Consider the following 14776-nt stretch of genomic DNA (forward strand, 5'->3'; position numbering starts at 1 on the left):
TATGTAATGGCTGAGTAACACTCTTTTCCCTGCCCATCCCTGCAATAATGGTTGAGCAGGTTGCCTCCACTGTCCCCAGCCCACCTCTAGTCCTGCCAGAGCAGGGAAAGAAAGACCCTGAAGATGGAAATAGTCATCTCCCACATCAATAAGTGCTCTTTGCAAAGACCCATTCACCCAGCAGGAAAATGTGACCAGCTCTGAAATGGAGGTGTTTAGCAGAGCCCAGTCACCCTAGATACCAGTTTGGCCCAAGAAGCGAAAACCAATCTAGAAGACAGAACAATTTGCTAGGCAGGGTTTTAGCGAGTCTATGTGTAGTAATCCTAAAGGGACTCTGGCTGAGGCTCACCATGTAATTTGGGAAGCCGAGCTTCCCCAACAGCTGAAAGGGTCTGAATTAGGCATAGGATTAATTGTTGAGCTGTGGGATCTCCCAGCATCTCAGCCTCTGAACTCACCTACATCCCTCCACAGCACAGTGTCCCTTGGCATCACCCAGTACTCCTAGCGCAGGAGATCACTGCAGCACCTGAGGATTCCCTTATGTGTCTCCCATTCAAATCCGGACCTTTCCTGTACCTGCATACTGAGATCAGCCAGACCAAGCTGCAGGCAGAAGGAGCACTGAAACTCTCTGGCTGGCTTGTTTTTTGTGCTGCTGCAAGAAGCAGAGAACAAGGGATGCCAGAGCCTCCTGTCCAGCAGCCAACCTTCCCAGGTGACTGTCATGCCAACCTTTTTGCATCACAGGCACTGCAGGTCAGCAGACAGACAGTGCAGTTTTGCCATCTAGTGGCCAACCTGCGCATGTATAACAAAGCTTTGCACTGGGTTCACTGCTGACATGGGACACTCAAAAGTTCCAGCTTCCAGCTACTGAAAGCAAGAATCTCACAGCCCTTTTACATCACAGCACTAGTGTTTCTTACCTTCTGTGATCAGAGGAGGTATAATGAGCTGCAAAGAGAACTTATGAAGGAGCAAAGGCAATAGGATGAATATTCCCTGCTGGACAGCAGCAATAGGATAGCATAGCCTCAGGAACCCTAGGGAGTCAATCCACTAGGAAGCTGATGATGATAAACTTCACTGGGAGTGTCTGTGCCGTGCTAGCAGCATGACAACTTACCTCCACCCCCATATGCACACACCCCGACCCAATGCTGGAGTCAAAAGCATGGTATGCCCCCTTTCTCCAGAGTACTCCTAAGGCTTTGATGTTCCAGAGCATGTTTTGTTCAGCATTATATGATGTTGTTTTGTTCAGCATCATATCTGTGGTCACACATGCATGTTTGTTCAGAACTTCAAAAACAACACTGCCTGAATGGATTTTACAGTAGTTTATTCCCCATGGATCAGGTGAGTTTGTTCTGTGAGTATATTTATATAGATGACACATAAGATATCATTCCATGTTAAATATTAATAACAGTAATACCCTGCTCTTATACAGCTCTTATACAGCACTCTTCATCCATAGATCCAAAAGTGCTTTACTAAGAAGATCAGTAGCATTATCACAGTTTTAAAGATGGGGAAACTGAGACACAGATGGGGGATCTGTTATGCCCAAGGTCACAAGATGAGCTGGGAATAAATCCAAAATGTCTTTTGAGTCCCAGGCCAGTGCTCAGTCCATTAGATCACACTGCTAATACTCTTTAGAAAGATTCAGGTGCTGCTATGTTGTCTATATAAAGTGCTAGTCAAAGGGGTTGGCTCTGGAGCCCTGGAGACTGAGCAAGGACTGCAAAGGCAGCTGCTGGGCAGATTTTCCCTGGCCCAGCTCGTCTCAGCTCTGCGTGCACCTCCATGGCTTGCTTTGATCCTTGGTTTCTCTGTTGAGGTGGCCATAAGAGCAGGAGCTAGAGCCAGCTGTGGTGATGCTTTGAGGAGGTGTGCTTTGGTCTCTCCATCATGCTCTAACCTCGCAGACACCACTCAGTGAGGACAAACAGATTTGCTTCCAATTCGGAGGCCTCCTTCTGTCAGGTAAGTCACCCTTGCTTGAAGCTCATCTGCCTTCTGGCTTGGTTCTGTCTCCTTTTCCTGTGTTACACTTTTCTCCTTGTTATTCATTTCAGTAAGTCCCAGCATGACAGAAGTCCACACGACCCCTCTCCTACTGCTACCCCGCCCCCGCAAAGAATCCTAGAAAATGAGGGTTGGGAGGGACCTCAGGAGGTCACATCTAGTCCAACCCCCTGCTCAACGCAGGACCAGCCCCAACTAGATCAAGCTGGGCCTCAAAAACCTCCAAATATGGAGATGCCACCACCTCTCTGGGTAACCTGTTCCAGTGCTTCACCACCCTCCTAGTGAGAAAGTTTTTCCTAATATCCAATTTCTTAACATCCCTTCATGGCTTTTAAGAAAACACGAGGACACACACAACAATGCAACATCACACACACCCACTCAGCCCCTCATAGGCAACAACATATAAGACATCCTCACACCCACCCATACACACTCACGCTCATGAAGTCACTGTGCAAAACGTTAAGGCAGCCGCTTTTGTCCTTCCCTTCCCCTAGGTGAGCTTTCAGCCCTGTGGGCCATTCCATATCCCTGCCATATCACTCCCCGGGTCCCCTCCCTGCACGGCAAGCCTCGCTGGGGGGAGCCAGGTCAGCAGGGGGATGGACAGCTCAGTTCTGAATCTGAGCATCCCTACTGCCTTTATGTTTGCTGAGTTGGTGGAGACCAAGCAGGCAAGCTCCACCCCAGTGGCTCCCATGGAGGGACCATCACCAGGTAACTGGAAGGAACATAGCCCCTCTGTCCATTAACTTCCACCAGGCTCCAGTCCTTACTGCCTTTCTTATCGTGAGGTTCCAGCACTGCCACCAGCTGCCCTACCTGAAGGCTGACCTCCTGGGGGCTCCTGGCTGCGAACGAGAAACCAGCGACCACCTGGACAGGACAAGAAGATACAGATAGAAAGCCCTCAGTGAAGAGAAGGCTCAAAGGGTAGAATGTGCCATGCCTGAGGGGACGGGGAGGATGACTGCTATGTAGGCCTGCAAGAACCTCACCCCTCTAGGCCAGATGATTTCAGGGAGATAAATGCTGTGCCTGGGACATGAGCGTGTCTGCTGTGAGCCAAGAGCTCGGTGCTCAGTGCTATACCCAGGATTTGCTCAGGCGTAGTGTAACATTACAGACAGAGTATTTGTGGTCGCACATGCAAAGGATTAACCACATCTCATTCTTTTGAGCATTCTGTGCTCCCCAGAGGGCCTTTCCTTTCTTTACACCAGGTGAGAGAGCTGCACGTAGAAGTATTTGTACATCAGTGGAGGAGATAAAAAGAGTCCTTTCTTCTGCAGCATCAGGCAGTGACTACTGACAGAAAGAGAATACCAACTAGCTGGGCCTTGAGCCAATCTGTTATCAGATCCCAGCTCCTCTGGAAGCTGTAATGCACAGGCACATATGCATAGGTACCGGTGTATAGCTGTACATGCTGTGTGTGCTTGCATGTGCACTTGGGCAGATACATGCACAGAAGCAGAGGCTATGAATCTATTAATGAATAAACAGGCTGCTGCTATGTCTCCAACACCCACCTGGGAAGCCGGTGTGACAATGGGAACCGGAGGCCTGGGAGCTTCGGAAAAGGTGTAAGAGTGTCGTCTTTCCTCAGTCCTGTCATCTGGGGCCAGCGTCTGCATCCTGGGCTTTTGACTTTGGACCGGGTGATAGGGTTGGAGTTTTCCAGCAGGGACATATCCTCGGGGACCTGCAGGGCATACAAACTACATCAGAAAGAAAAACACCATCGGTCCAGATCATAGGGGAAGCATAGGCTACTTGCTACTGATGAAATACTTCTCTTTTGTGGGTGTGGTTAGGGAAGCAAGAAAAGGGTAGCTGGCCATGGCCTGGCGTAACACAGCTCTGCCAATGCATCTCTGCCCTGACCTGCATTTTGAGTCATTGCACCCAAGCTTAACTTGCTCCCTGGAAGACACCAGAGATGTCTGTTGGCAGGTAAAACCCTTCTTCCCAGGTCATGGGGCATCACAAATGCTAGTGGGGAAAAGCTGAGCATCACATACAGGGTCATTTAATTGCAGACCTAGTACTGCTGGGAAAAACCAGGAGTGGGTTTGGGTCTGGCAAAAGCAAGGGAGAGTCACTGCTCATTCCTGTTTCATCCACAAAGTCCAGGAAGAGAGAGATGCACACAGCATGAGGCTGCACCCATCTGCTCTCCCTCAGCACCTTGGGATCTGCCCAGTGAGCTTCAGCAGCAATGCTTTCAAGCAAACCACCCAGCATACACACACACACCGTCAGGCCAACTCCTCTTAAACTTAGGGTTGCTTATTATTATGAGAGAGCTTTCAGTTGACACAGACACAGAGTGATACACCAGAGTGGGATGCAGGGCAAGCACCCAGAGAAGAAGGGTTCACTAAGCAAAGAAATGCGTCACAGACTCAGAGCAGCACCTGCTTCCCCATGGACAGAACCTCTGTTGGGACATTTAATCCACCCATAACACTGAACATTGGTAGAACACAGGTCTCCTGCTTGTTGTTCAAAACTGACCTAGGGAGGGGAGGGGCTCTCAATGTCCCAGGGAAGGAGGAGATCCCTGCAGTCCTCACATACCTCCAGCATCCACCAGCCATCTGTTAGTGTTGCCCTTAGTGTCCATGCCATGCAAGAGAGCCACAATCTGTCCCCTCTGCAAGGTCAGGTCCAGGTCTTTGCTGCCACTGATGTTGCTTATCACTTGGTAGAGCTTGTCTGGACTGTGTTTGCTCACAAGTGAAAGGACCCTCCGCTCCTCCGCAGGGCTCAGAGACTAATAGAGAATGAGATACAAGCAGAACTTAGTCAGAAATGCCTTTCTCAGCTTGAGATCCCACCTCCCTGGGTATTTTCCCCCATCTGTGGTATTATTACATCACTGTGAGTGGTCAGGGTAGGAACTCCTGTGGGCTGCTGTTAAACTTCTGATCTGCCTCAGGGTACCAAGCCAGGTCTGCAAAGCTAGAAACACCAGGCTTTTTTTGGTGGAAGGTTTCTGATTCAACTTTGACTCCACTGTCAAGGAGTCAAAGCCACTATCACAGCTAATGCAAAGGAACTGCAACCAGCTGTCTCTGGCTTCACTTCCTTTCCAATAGGGGTGGTTCATGTGAACTTGTGAACCACTGAGTATCTACTCAGACATCCAATCTCATCAGCTGTGTGATAAGGTGAAGGGGAAAGGGAGGCAGGGGGAGACCTTTTTCCAAGCTCCTACCTGTACCACAGGGCTTGGCATGATTGTCTCAAACTTCTGGCAGAAGGCATGAACCTGGGTGCCAGACTGGCATAATGTGTCTTCCACCATCTTCCAGAAAGTAGGGAGGGGAAGGTGGCTGTGTGGCAGCTGTGGAAAGAGACCCTGGGGTGAGAGAGTGCAGCAATGGGGAAAGAGCACACAGAAAGAAATGCACCAAAAGAGTGGAAACGAAAGGAGGGAAGAAGGAAAGGGAGAAGGAAGGGTCTTAGAAGAACAGGCCCTGAAAGAACCTCTGTCCATCAACTGTATCTCTTCTCAGACTTCCAGTGTCTGAGAGTGAGATACTCTAGGGCCTTACAAGAGCGCCTGTCCTGCCAGAGCTTTTTTGGAATGAATGACATTCTGGTTTGCTCAGGTGAACTCATCAGGGTGGGAGCTGTCTTCTTGTTCTTTTTGCACAGCATCCACCAGCAGTGAGGACTTGTCCACCACTGAGACCCCCAAGCCTTGCTGCAGTGGAAATCATGCTTCTCCTAAGTGGCTCTGTGGAACTGCCCGTGAGGTGGCAGAGTTACCCTGAGCAGTAATGAGGCCACCACTCTAGTCCTCCCAGGAAAGAGGGAAGACAAAACTGCGCAAATGAAGTGATCTTCTGTGCCTTGGGTTATAGAGACTGGGAGACAGGGAGGCAGCCCACTACCGAGAGAGAAACTAGCTGGTGCCTTGCATCATGCAAGCCTGGGCGAGGCAGCTGTACACTCATGACCATGAGAACATCATGCTTGCACGCCAGCTCTACACAGCTGGAGAACATCCATTACCTGGGCCAACTCCCTTGTAGTCTCTTCCAGCACCTGCTTGGCCAACTCCCTTTGAAGGGCTACAAGCGAGTGCAGTATCTGCCCCAGCAACTGCATGGCCACCTGATTGAACCTGGGGAGCTCAGACATGAGCAGGGCATTGATGGCAAGGTAGGTGTTCATAGCAGCTTCCTCATCATAGGTCACGCTGCCTGTCTCACTCTTCCGCTCCTGGATCTCCTCATAGTCAAGCAGCTTGTCTAGGCGCTTCTTGATCAGCTGATGTGGTCCCCTGAGAGCATCTGTCAGGCTGCAGAGTGGTTGGTAGACCACCTGGTTCAGCCGTCTCCTCTGTGGGACAAGAATCCAAAGGCACTGCTGTGAAATCCTCAAGAGGCAACCCAGTGTACCAGCCTGAGCCTCTAGAATAACCTCTGCTCTTCAGGTCTGTCAAGTCTTACAGCAGCTGAGCTCCTTTCTCCTGCACAGGAGGCAGCTGTGAGACAAGGGAAATCCCCAAGTCTGCCAAAAGCTGAGGCACAAAATAGGCAATGCTTTTGGGGAAGCAAATCAGATAGCCAGGTTTGCTCCACAATCTTACATTCTGATAGAGTCCTGCACTTCACTGCTCACTGTGAGCTGGTAAAAACAGCTCTATGTCACAACACCTGGGCAAATGAAACATACTCACAAACTCTGGGAAGATGGTGAAGTGCAGGTTTCCTGAAAGGCGGCGATATTGCTGGACAGCTCCCTCTTCAATTTCCAGCTCACACTCATGTGGTTTGGAAATGAGGAACACCTAAAGTGGACAAGAAATGGAGCTAAGAAATTGTATGTATGCAACCAAGCCTGGGATATCCCTAGAGCCATATCAGCCTCTCCTGAGCAACCTGAAAGCCACCTGGTTTGAAGGACAAGGGCCACAGAGATGCTTGCAAAGGGGTCACTTCCAGGACAGAGGGCAGAATAAGACCCTTATAGCCATTTGCAAATCCCACCCATTTGGTATGGGTCCCCCAAACCTTCAGTCCTCTCTGGTTGTAAGCTAAAAGCTACAGCAGCTGTCCAACCCTCATAACAACTGCCCAGGGCACTCAGGCTAGTGTTCCCTAGGAAAACATATACCAATGTGCTGAACCTGGCAGCACCAAGTATTCCCACAATATTGCCCTGAGGCATGACAGAAAGCTGATCTATGCTCAGGAGTCTTTCTCCCAAGTGCACAAAGCAGCGTGCAGAACCACCCCCCACCAAGACACACGAGTGTACGCAGTCCAGTGCTTGCCAGCAGCCTAGCCAGAACCAGAGCCTCCCTCCTACTTTGAGACCCTGCTGCCAAGTTTCTAGTGCTACAGCACCTTCCCCTTTCCCAGTGCAATGGGAGATGCTTTGACACTGTCTTGAGTGCTGTGTCTGGAGCTGTGGCAGTGTGGCTGTCGGAGTCTTTCCTCACTACGGAGTTGTCCTAGGATCCCTGCCAGGGCAGGGCACCTGTGACTAGTGGGAGGGGAGAGAAGCTGGACAGTTACTGGGAACAACTGAGCTCAAAATGGGTTTGATTCAACCTTTCCCATGAAGGGCAGTGTCTTCCCCAGTGCTGCAGCCCTCCATCACATTTCAACGCCAGTCTGGCTCAGGCTGAGCTGAGGACTACAGTATCACATCTAAGCTCCTTCTCTCTGCTCCTGGCTTCACATCCCAGGGGGTGAATCACACTCTTGTCGCTGTTGAAAAGGTCAGAGCCAGGAAGAACGAAGGTGGAAGGGGGAGGCATCTTTGGCCTCTGAACCATAGAGGAGTTCTATCGGAGACTTGTGTACTGCTTTTTGAAGCCTGGGGAAACGCCTATGCAAATGCTGCTGCCCTGCTGGGATAGTACAAACAGAGGTTTAGGTCTCTGCTGGTGGCCCAGGTACAGTACAGGCAGGTGTTCAGACCAAAGGGATCAAGGAGTGGCCAGCCTGCCAAATGGTGCATTGGAAGTCTGGGTCACTGCTGCCACAGGAATTGCATTGTCCCTTGCTTTCATTTACATATACAAGAGGATTTTACTTGGGTGGAGGTGGGGAGACATGACCCTCTGCTCTTTCCTCAGATGATTCTACAGGTTCCTGGGAAACTGCATCTGATCCCTGCACTCATCTGCCTATGTCCCTGCCAGAGCTTAGGGCACTTATATACATGCATAGAGGCTGCATCGACATGCCATAAATCCAGTGCGCCAGAGCAGACTACACCACTTGAGTCTGCTGGAGCACAGGAATTAAAGTTTTCCAGCAGGCTCCAGCATCGTGTGTATCAGTGTTCCCACACTGAAAAATGTTGAAGGAGTTTTAGTTCAAGGTGCCCCGCCACCGTTTTTTCAGTGTGCGGATGCTGATACATATGATGCTCAGGTGCTTTTAATTAGTGCAGTTCGCTAATCAAAGCACCCCCACCACCTCCCAGAGCACATCTGTAAATGCCCTTAGTGTCTTGGGCGCTCAATCCATTACCTGGCTGCTGGTGAAGTCTCCGATCTCATCTCTCTGGGGCCAATGCAGGGCTTTTGCCAATCTCAAGGGATGGGCCTTCACATCTCCCCAGGAAACTACATCACGTCTCACTGATGAGGAGTGTTTCCAGATATTTAGGTTGTTTTCCTCCTATTAATTTATCTCATTCCTCTCAGTCCAGTAAAGAATTCCTTCCTTTCTGTGGGCTTTAAACCCTTCCAAGATCCACAAGGAACCGAAACGGCTGTGCCTAAGCTGCCCCTGTGGGTTTCTAACCCTAGGCATTACGGTACATGTATATTTTACCGCTAAATTGTTCAGGTAAGAGGCCATGTTCTCCTTCAGCATGGTCACACCTGAGGCCAGGCACTGGAATTTGTCTTCCAGATCATCGTACTCTTTGTCTTCTGTCTGCAAGTCAACAGGAGAAAGTTACATTAGGGCCCTTGGAGGGGAGATTAGTCTACTGAGTAATCTGAGCAGGTTTGGGGGATGGACTGCATGGGAGGGACTGGATTCCAACACAAAATGGAGTGAACGCCTGCCTGATGCTAGTGGGAAGTTCTTGGAGATGGACATCCTGGTCCTATTGTAATCCGTGGGACTTCAAAAGGTCCACAGTTTCACCCTGAGTATACAGGGATGGTGACAGTAGGGTAGAGCTGGAGCATGGGAGGGCCTTCCACAGCCTTGAAAGAATGTATCAGTAGCTGCCTACTAGAAGAATCATGTCCTCAGAGATTGAAGGTGTTGGCTCTACCATGCTCCATGTCTTCACTGACCAATGGATCACAGAAGTGAATTTAATACTCAGCTCAGATCACCAGGCATTCCTCTGATTGGGGACCAATGACCACAGGGAGCCACATAGAGGCTGTGTCATCGCTCATATGATAATATAGAGCACATGTCATGGAATCATAGAAATAGAGAGCTAGAAGAGCCCTCAGGAAATCATCTGGTCCAACCCCTTGCTCAAGGCAGGAGCCTCTACTTCTAAACTGTCCCAGATGAATGTTTGCCTAACCTCTCCTCAGACACTTCCCATGATAGAGCTTTCACAGCCCCTCTAGGCAGTCTGTTTCACTGCTTCGCCACCCTCAAAGTTAGAAAATCCTTCCAAATATCCAACCTAAATTTCTTTTGTTGCAAGCTAAGCCCATTACTTCAGGCTCTGTCTCCTGGGGACATGGAGGACAGTTGATCACCACCCTCTTTAAACAACTCTTTTTGTGTTTTGCCTAGAATTGTAAGATTTGAAAAGACCTCAAAAGTCATCCAGTCCAACCCCCTGCTTCAGTGACAATACCTTCCCAGACTAATACTCAGGATATGTCAGTGTTGATCATATGATCTCAGCATGGGTCACTGTGACAAGGTGCTTAGCATGCCTGTCACTTTAAGAGAAAGCAGGCAGTAGGAGAAGCTGCTTGCAGGTATGGCAGGAGTCAGTTAGAGTCACCTGACCAGAAAGGGGCGGAGCTTGAAGCATATAAGCCTGGGCCCTGAGCGGGTCAGGCAGTCCAGCCCTGAGAGCCACAGGAAGAGGAGCTCTTGGCAGCAAAGCACCAGGGTAACCTCTGAGCTGGGGAAAACAACAGGTTGTTTGTAGAAGGGACTAAGGGGAGGCAAGGAAGTCCCAGGTGGCCCAGAAAGGACAGAGGGGCCAGAGAGTCTGGGGATTTATAGCCCAGGAGGGAGCAAGTGTTAGCAGAGTCAGGGAGCCTGAAGGTCTCACTGGCCCAGGAGTGGGGCCAGGGCCCAGAGATGGGCCAAAAGCTCTGAAGGGCTATAATTGTAGACTGATGAGGCCAGGGGACCCCAGGAGTCTCAGCTAGCCTAGGAGCAGGCCCAGGGCCAGAGAGAGAGGTTAAAGACTGGGAGTCACAGCTGGACACCAAGGGGGACCAGTGAACTTATAGCTCATGAGAGGTAAGGACTGGAAGCCCATAGGCCAGGAGGGGCGTGTGTCAGCAGGACTGAGTATCATCTGTGAGGCATGTGTGTGGTGTAAGAGGTGGCTGGAGCCACCTAATACGCACCTAGGGCAATGGGTGCCTTGAGGCACATACAGGCTGGGAGGGCCCAACTATAGACAGACTGGGTTTAGGTTAGTGGGGTCCAGGAGAGGATCTGCTGGTGAAGAAAGGACAAGGACTTGTTCTAGAAGTAACAGGCAGCTTCCCTTTCATAATCTAACAATTCCATCAAGGTGTGGCAGGAAGGACCAAAGGGGAGGGCACCTAGAATCAGGCTGAGGCAGTGGCCATTTGACCATCAGGGGTCACCCCCGAGTCCTGGCCCTGCTACAGTCACCCAGGTTTTGCACATGCTATTTACAAATATATCTTGTGGTCAATGTTAAGCCTTGTAGGCTACTGAAGTTTCAGATATGGAAAAGATGCTTTCAGAAAGTGGTCCCCAAGTCTGCTGCTGCGGGGATGTGAGATCACCTACACAGACATGCAGTCCTGTTCCTGGCAGCTGAGTGGGGCCCTCACCTTGGGCACAATGCCAGCTTCATGCATCAAGAGCCGGCTCAGACGCATGGTCTTCTTGGCGATGGAGTGTGTGTTGAGCCGAGCGAAGCGTTCCCGTAGCGTCAGCTGCTCAGCCTTGTTGTATTTGAAAGCTGCCTCCGGTGAACAGGACAGAAGGGAGGGATATAAACAGGTCAAGAAGTCACTGCTTTCCCCAAGGCTCCACAGCAACTCTAGTCCTGGGGGTGGGCAGCAAATGTGGCGCTGCTACCTCATATGCATGGAGGAACACAGCTGAAGATGCTGGTCACCTAACTGCTCACTCCATTGTGCACCTGCCTGAGTCTCCTTTCCTCCTGTGCTTAATCACCTGCACTACTTGGTCTCATTTTAATTACACCATGAGCTCTGTTCCCAAGTGCTTATGCACTGCCTAGATCCATGGGACCCTGATTCTTCAAGGAGTTCCTCAGTGCTACTGTGAGATAAATAATGCTAAAGAAGACTTGGAATAGTAATAAGCAATGTAAAAATAAAACCACTGCCAGAAGCCTGGAAGCACTTCAGTGCCTTACCCTCATCTGCCTCATTAGCAGAAAGGGTGAGAAAACTTAAGCCATTAATAGAGTAGCAAAGGCAGGCACAAAAGGCCAATGGTTTAAAAGCTGCCTCTTGACCAAATCTAGAACTGATACTGATGGGAGAGGGCTAGGCACTGCTGAAACACATGAAGGTTAATTTCTTAGCTGAAAAAAATTATTTTAAAATGGGTTTTTTGAAATGCTGATTTATTTTGTCTCATTGAAAATCACCAGTTCCTTTTGCCTGTGTCACCTCTAAGCTCTGAGAATGAAACACAACCCATTGGTTTTACTTTCTGATTCTCACCCACCAGCACTACGCTGCAGAACTTGCTTTCAATTAGTAGTAGTAATAGTAATAGTGCAACAGCAGTGCCTACAAGCTCTAGTTGAGATCAAGGCCCCATTGGGCTGGGCACTATGTGGCTGTACTGTAAAAGAGAGGACTCCTGCACTCTAACTAGACAAACAAGATGAAGGTTGAAAGGAAGTATTAGTTCACTTTGAATTAAAGCCAAACTCAAAAATGGTTTCTGCGGGGCTTATAAGAGAGCAAATGGAGGTGATTCTACTTATCTCAGGCTTTAAGACCCAAAGTCACCCTGGGTATGCCTCCATTTCACCGATTCTCACTCACCTACTTCCTTGCGCCTTTTGTACTCATTGATGTTGGCGCTGACCTCCAGCATGGCATTGGTTGCGCTCTGCAGGGCAGGGTAGGCACCATCACTGGGTGATGTGTTCTCCAGGATCTTCTGCAGCAACAGTGCATACTTGGTGACCCGCTGGACTGGCATTACCAGGAAGAAGCTCAGGTCTGAAGCACCAGTGTAAGGTCTGCAAATGAGGTGAATAGTGTGTTTAGCTGTGGGAGGGCTCTGAGCCTTTCTGCCTTTCCACTGCTGAGTGAGAGAGCTCTAACATGCAGAGTCATGAAGGGGGTCTGGCAGGCAAAGTGGCCTCAGACTCAGGATTAAATGGATAAATCCCCCCTCCAAATCGATATGGAATGTGGATTATGTCCTCCATCCCACTCCATCCTGAATGATCCCCTTGCACGGAGGTCACGTTCCTCCACAGACATCATAAGCAGGCTGCCCTTGTTTCCCATTCCTTTGCAAATCCACAGCCAGATCCCCAGCTGCTATAAATCGGCACCTCTTCCTCTCTCTAGCTCCCTGACAACAATGGGGCTTTGTAGCTTTCCTCCTGTTTGGGGGAGGTTGTTTTTCCATGCTGGGGATTTCTCAGCTATGAAGCCCTAACTTCAGCTTTCGGCTGCAGGCAGAGGACGTCAGCTGTCACCCTATGCTAAGACACTGAGATGACTCTATGCCAGCTGCAGAGAGCAAGCAACCCAAAGGATACTGCCAGTCACAGCCTGACATCCTCGCCTCATTGAACAGTGCCACATTTGTTTAACTCATAGACCCCAGGACTGATTCTTGTTTTGGGACAGAGAGACGGGCAGTCTAGTCTGTGAGTAGTTGCTGTTAGCAGCATGAAGGCTGTAGCAGGTTGACAGCATCCAGGTTCCTCCTGCAGGATGGTGGGCACTCTTCATTTAGGACATGCCTTACCTGTTGCTCTCCAAGAGGCATAAGAACCCACACAGCTCCTCCTCATCCACCACTGCACTCCTAAGCATCAGGACCCATTGATGACCTAGCTAATAGGAGCTGGCAGGTCCACAGCAATCCACTCCTGCCCCCAGGGCATACAGGGGCCGGAAGGTATCTTCCCATCAATTCTGCCTGCCAGTGATGCTTTCCTGTTGGCTGGCCAGAAGCAGGGAGCAGGTGTGGGCTGTGGATGCTGTCAGTCATCAGCCTTTACAACGCTCCAAGTCTAGACAGTTGAGTTGAGGATCTAACACAAGGACAAAGCTCCAGTCCAGAGCAAGTGCAGCATGATGCATGGGCATGTGTTTCTGACCCTTCCTTCCTGGCAAATTAACTCACTGCAATCTGCACACTTATTGGAGGGAAGAGGGATAGCCCCTAAAAGCCCATGCACCCCCGCCAAGGACTTCTTCTCCCTCTTTTATCCTAGGGTCCCTTGCTGCCCAGCAGGAGTAAGGTGCGTCTCCCCCTGGAGCCTGTCACTGCTGCTCCCTACTCAGCCGGGGGAAGTGGGGGGCGGGCAAGAGAGGAGAGATTCTGTTGCCCCCCACTCAGGAGCTCAGCTGTCCATCAGGCTGGGCTCAATGTGCAGAGTAGAGCTGAGTGCCCCAAGGCAGTGCAGAGCCATAGGGCTGCCCCTCACACCTTGGTGTTGCCTCTTCAGCCCCTGGGCAGGTTGCCTGCTGTTCCTACCCGACCTGGCAGGGATGTGAATTACTGGGGTGCCTGCTCTGCCTCTTGACCTTCACTGCTCCCCACAACCACGGACAGGAAAGAAGTCCCAATCTCCACTCTCAACCCTGGGTGTGAGCAGCCAGCTCCCCTGAGAGGAACCCCAAATCAGTCTCTGCTCTGGTTCACCTCTGCTAGTTGCAGGGGCCATGCTCCTCAAGGGCTAGGTCTCTGCCTCCCACGGCAGCCTCAACAGCTGCCTGAGGTGGCCACAAGCCATCTCCCCCTTGTGCCTAAGATGGCCACAAGTCATCTCCATCCCTTATCTCAGCTCTCACACTGAAGCAGAATGTCTGATTCGATCTCATTCAGCAAGGTCTTCTGCAGGTGCTGGGAATACCCCATAAATCACAAACCAGTTCCTACTGTGCCTCCTACTGAGCCCCACAGCAACTAGCATCCAGGATTCTGGGACTCAGAGCAGGACATCAAGGGGCTAAATGAGGTCATGGCATGAAGGTGGTTGCCAACCCTCATTTCATGATATATGACCCAGCTGGTTGAAGGCATCCCCCACTCCCAGCCGCTTCTTCAGGGACCATCTATTAAGAGGACAGGGACATCCAGCTGGCTGCATGAAAGCAGTGTGCTTCCATGTTCTGTCCATCAGCGACCACCAGTGCACAGCGCTGAGCCTTCTTCTCAGGAACAACTACTTACACCATTGTATTCAGGGTGTCTAGGATCTCCTGCTGCAACCGAGGGTCTTTCCTATAACTTTCCACAAGCAACAGGGCCTGCTCGTAGCTGGCACAGTAGACCTTATAGACACTCTCTAGCTTTTCCTTGAACTCCTGAAACACGGCACCTGG

The 14776-nt window shown here is 50.4% G+C and overlaps 1 protein-coding gene across 4 annotated transcripts in view; it reads right to left on the minus strand.

The window, feature by feature from the left end:
* Window positions 1–2279: 2279 nt before the first annotated feature.
* ARHGEF37 (Rho guanine nucleotide exchange factor 37) overlaps window positions 2280–14776 on the minus strand; it is a 40743-nt gene continuing 28246 nt past the window's right edge. For all 4 annotated transcript variants that reach the window (XM_019534913.1, XM_019534914.1, XM_019534912.1 and 1 more), the window contains 10 exons: window positions 14625–14772; window positions 12248–12447; window positions 11051–11181; window positions 8856–8960; window positions 6743–6853; window positions 6073–6402; window positions 5270–5398; window positions 4630–4825; window positions 3579–3751; window positions 2280–2922 (listed from right to left, as the gene is read on the minus strand). In XM_019534913.1, coding sequence (XP_019390458.1) covers window positions 2689–2922; window positions 3579–3751; window positions 4630–4825; window positions 5270–5398; window positions 6073–6402; window positions 6743–6853; window positions 8856–8960; window positions 11051–11181; window positions 12248–12447; window positions 14625–14772 — 1757 coding nt within the window. In that variant the 3' untranslated portion in view covers window positions 2280–2688. The remainder of the gene's footprint in view (window positions 2923–3578; window positions 3752–4629; window positions 4826–5269; window positions 5399–6072; window positions 6403–6742; window positions 6854–8855; window positions 8961–11050; window positions 11182–12247; window positions 12448–14624; window positions 14773–14776) is intronic.

The sequence above is a fragment of the Crocodylus porosus genome, unplaced genomic scaffold, assembly GCF_001723895.1.
Source record: "Crocodylus porosus isolate Cpor-Errol unplaced genomic scaffold, CroPor_comp1, whole genome shotgun sequence".
NCBI lineage: Eukaryota > Metazoa > Chordata > Crocodylia > Crocodylidae > Crocodylus > Crocodylus porosus.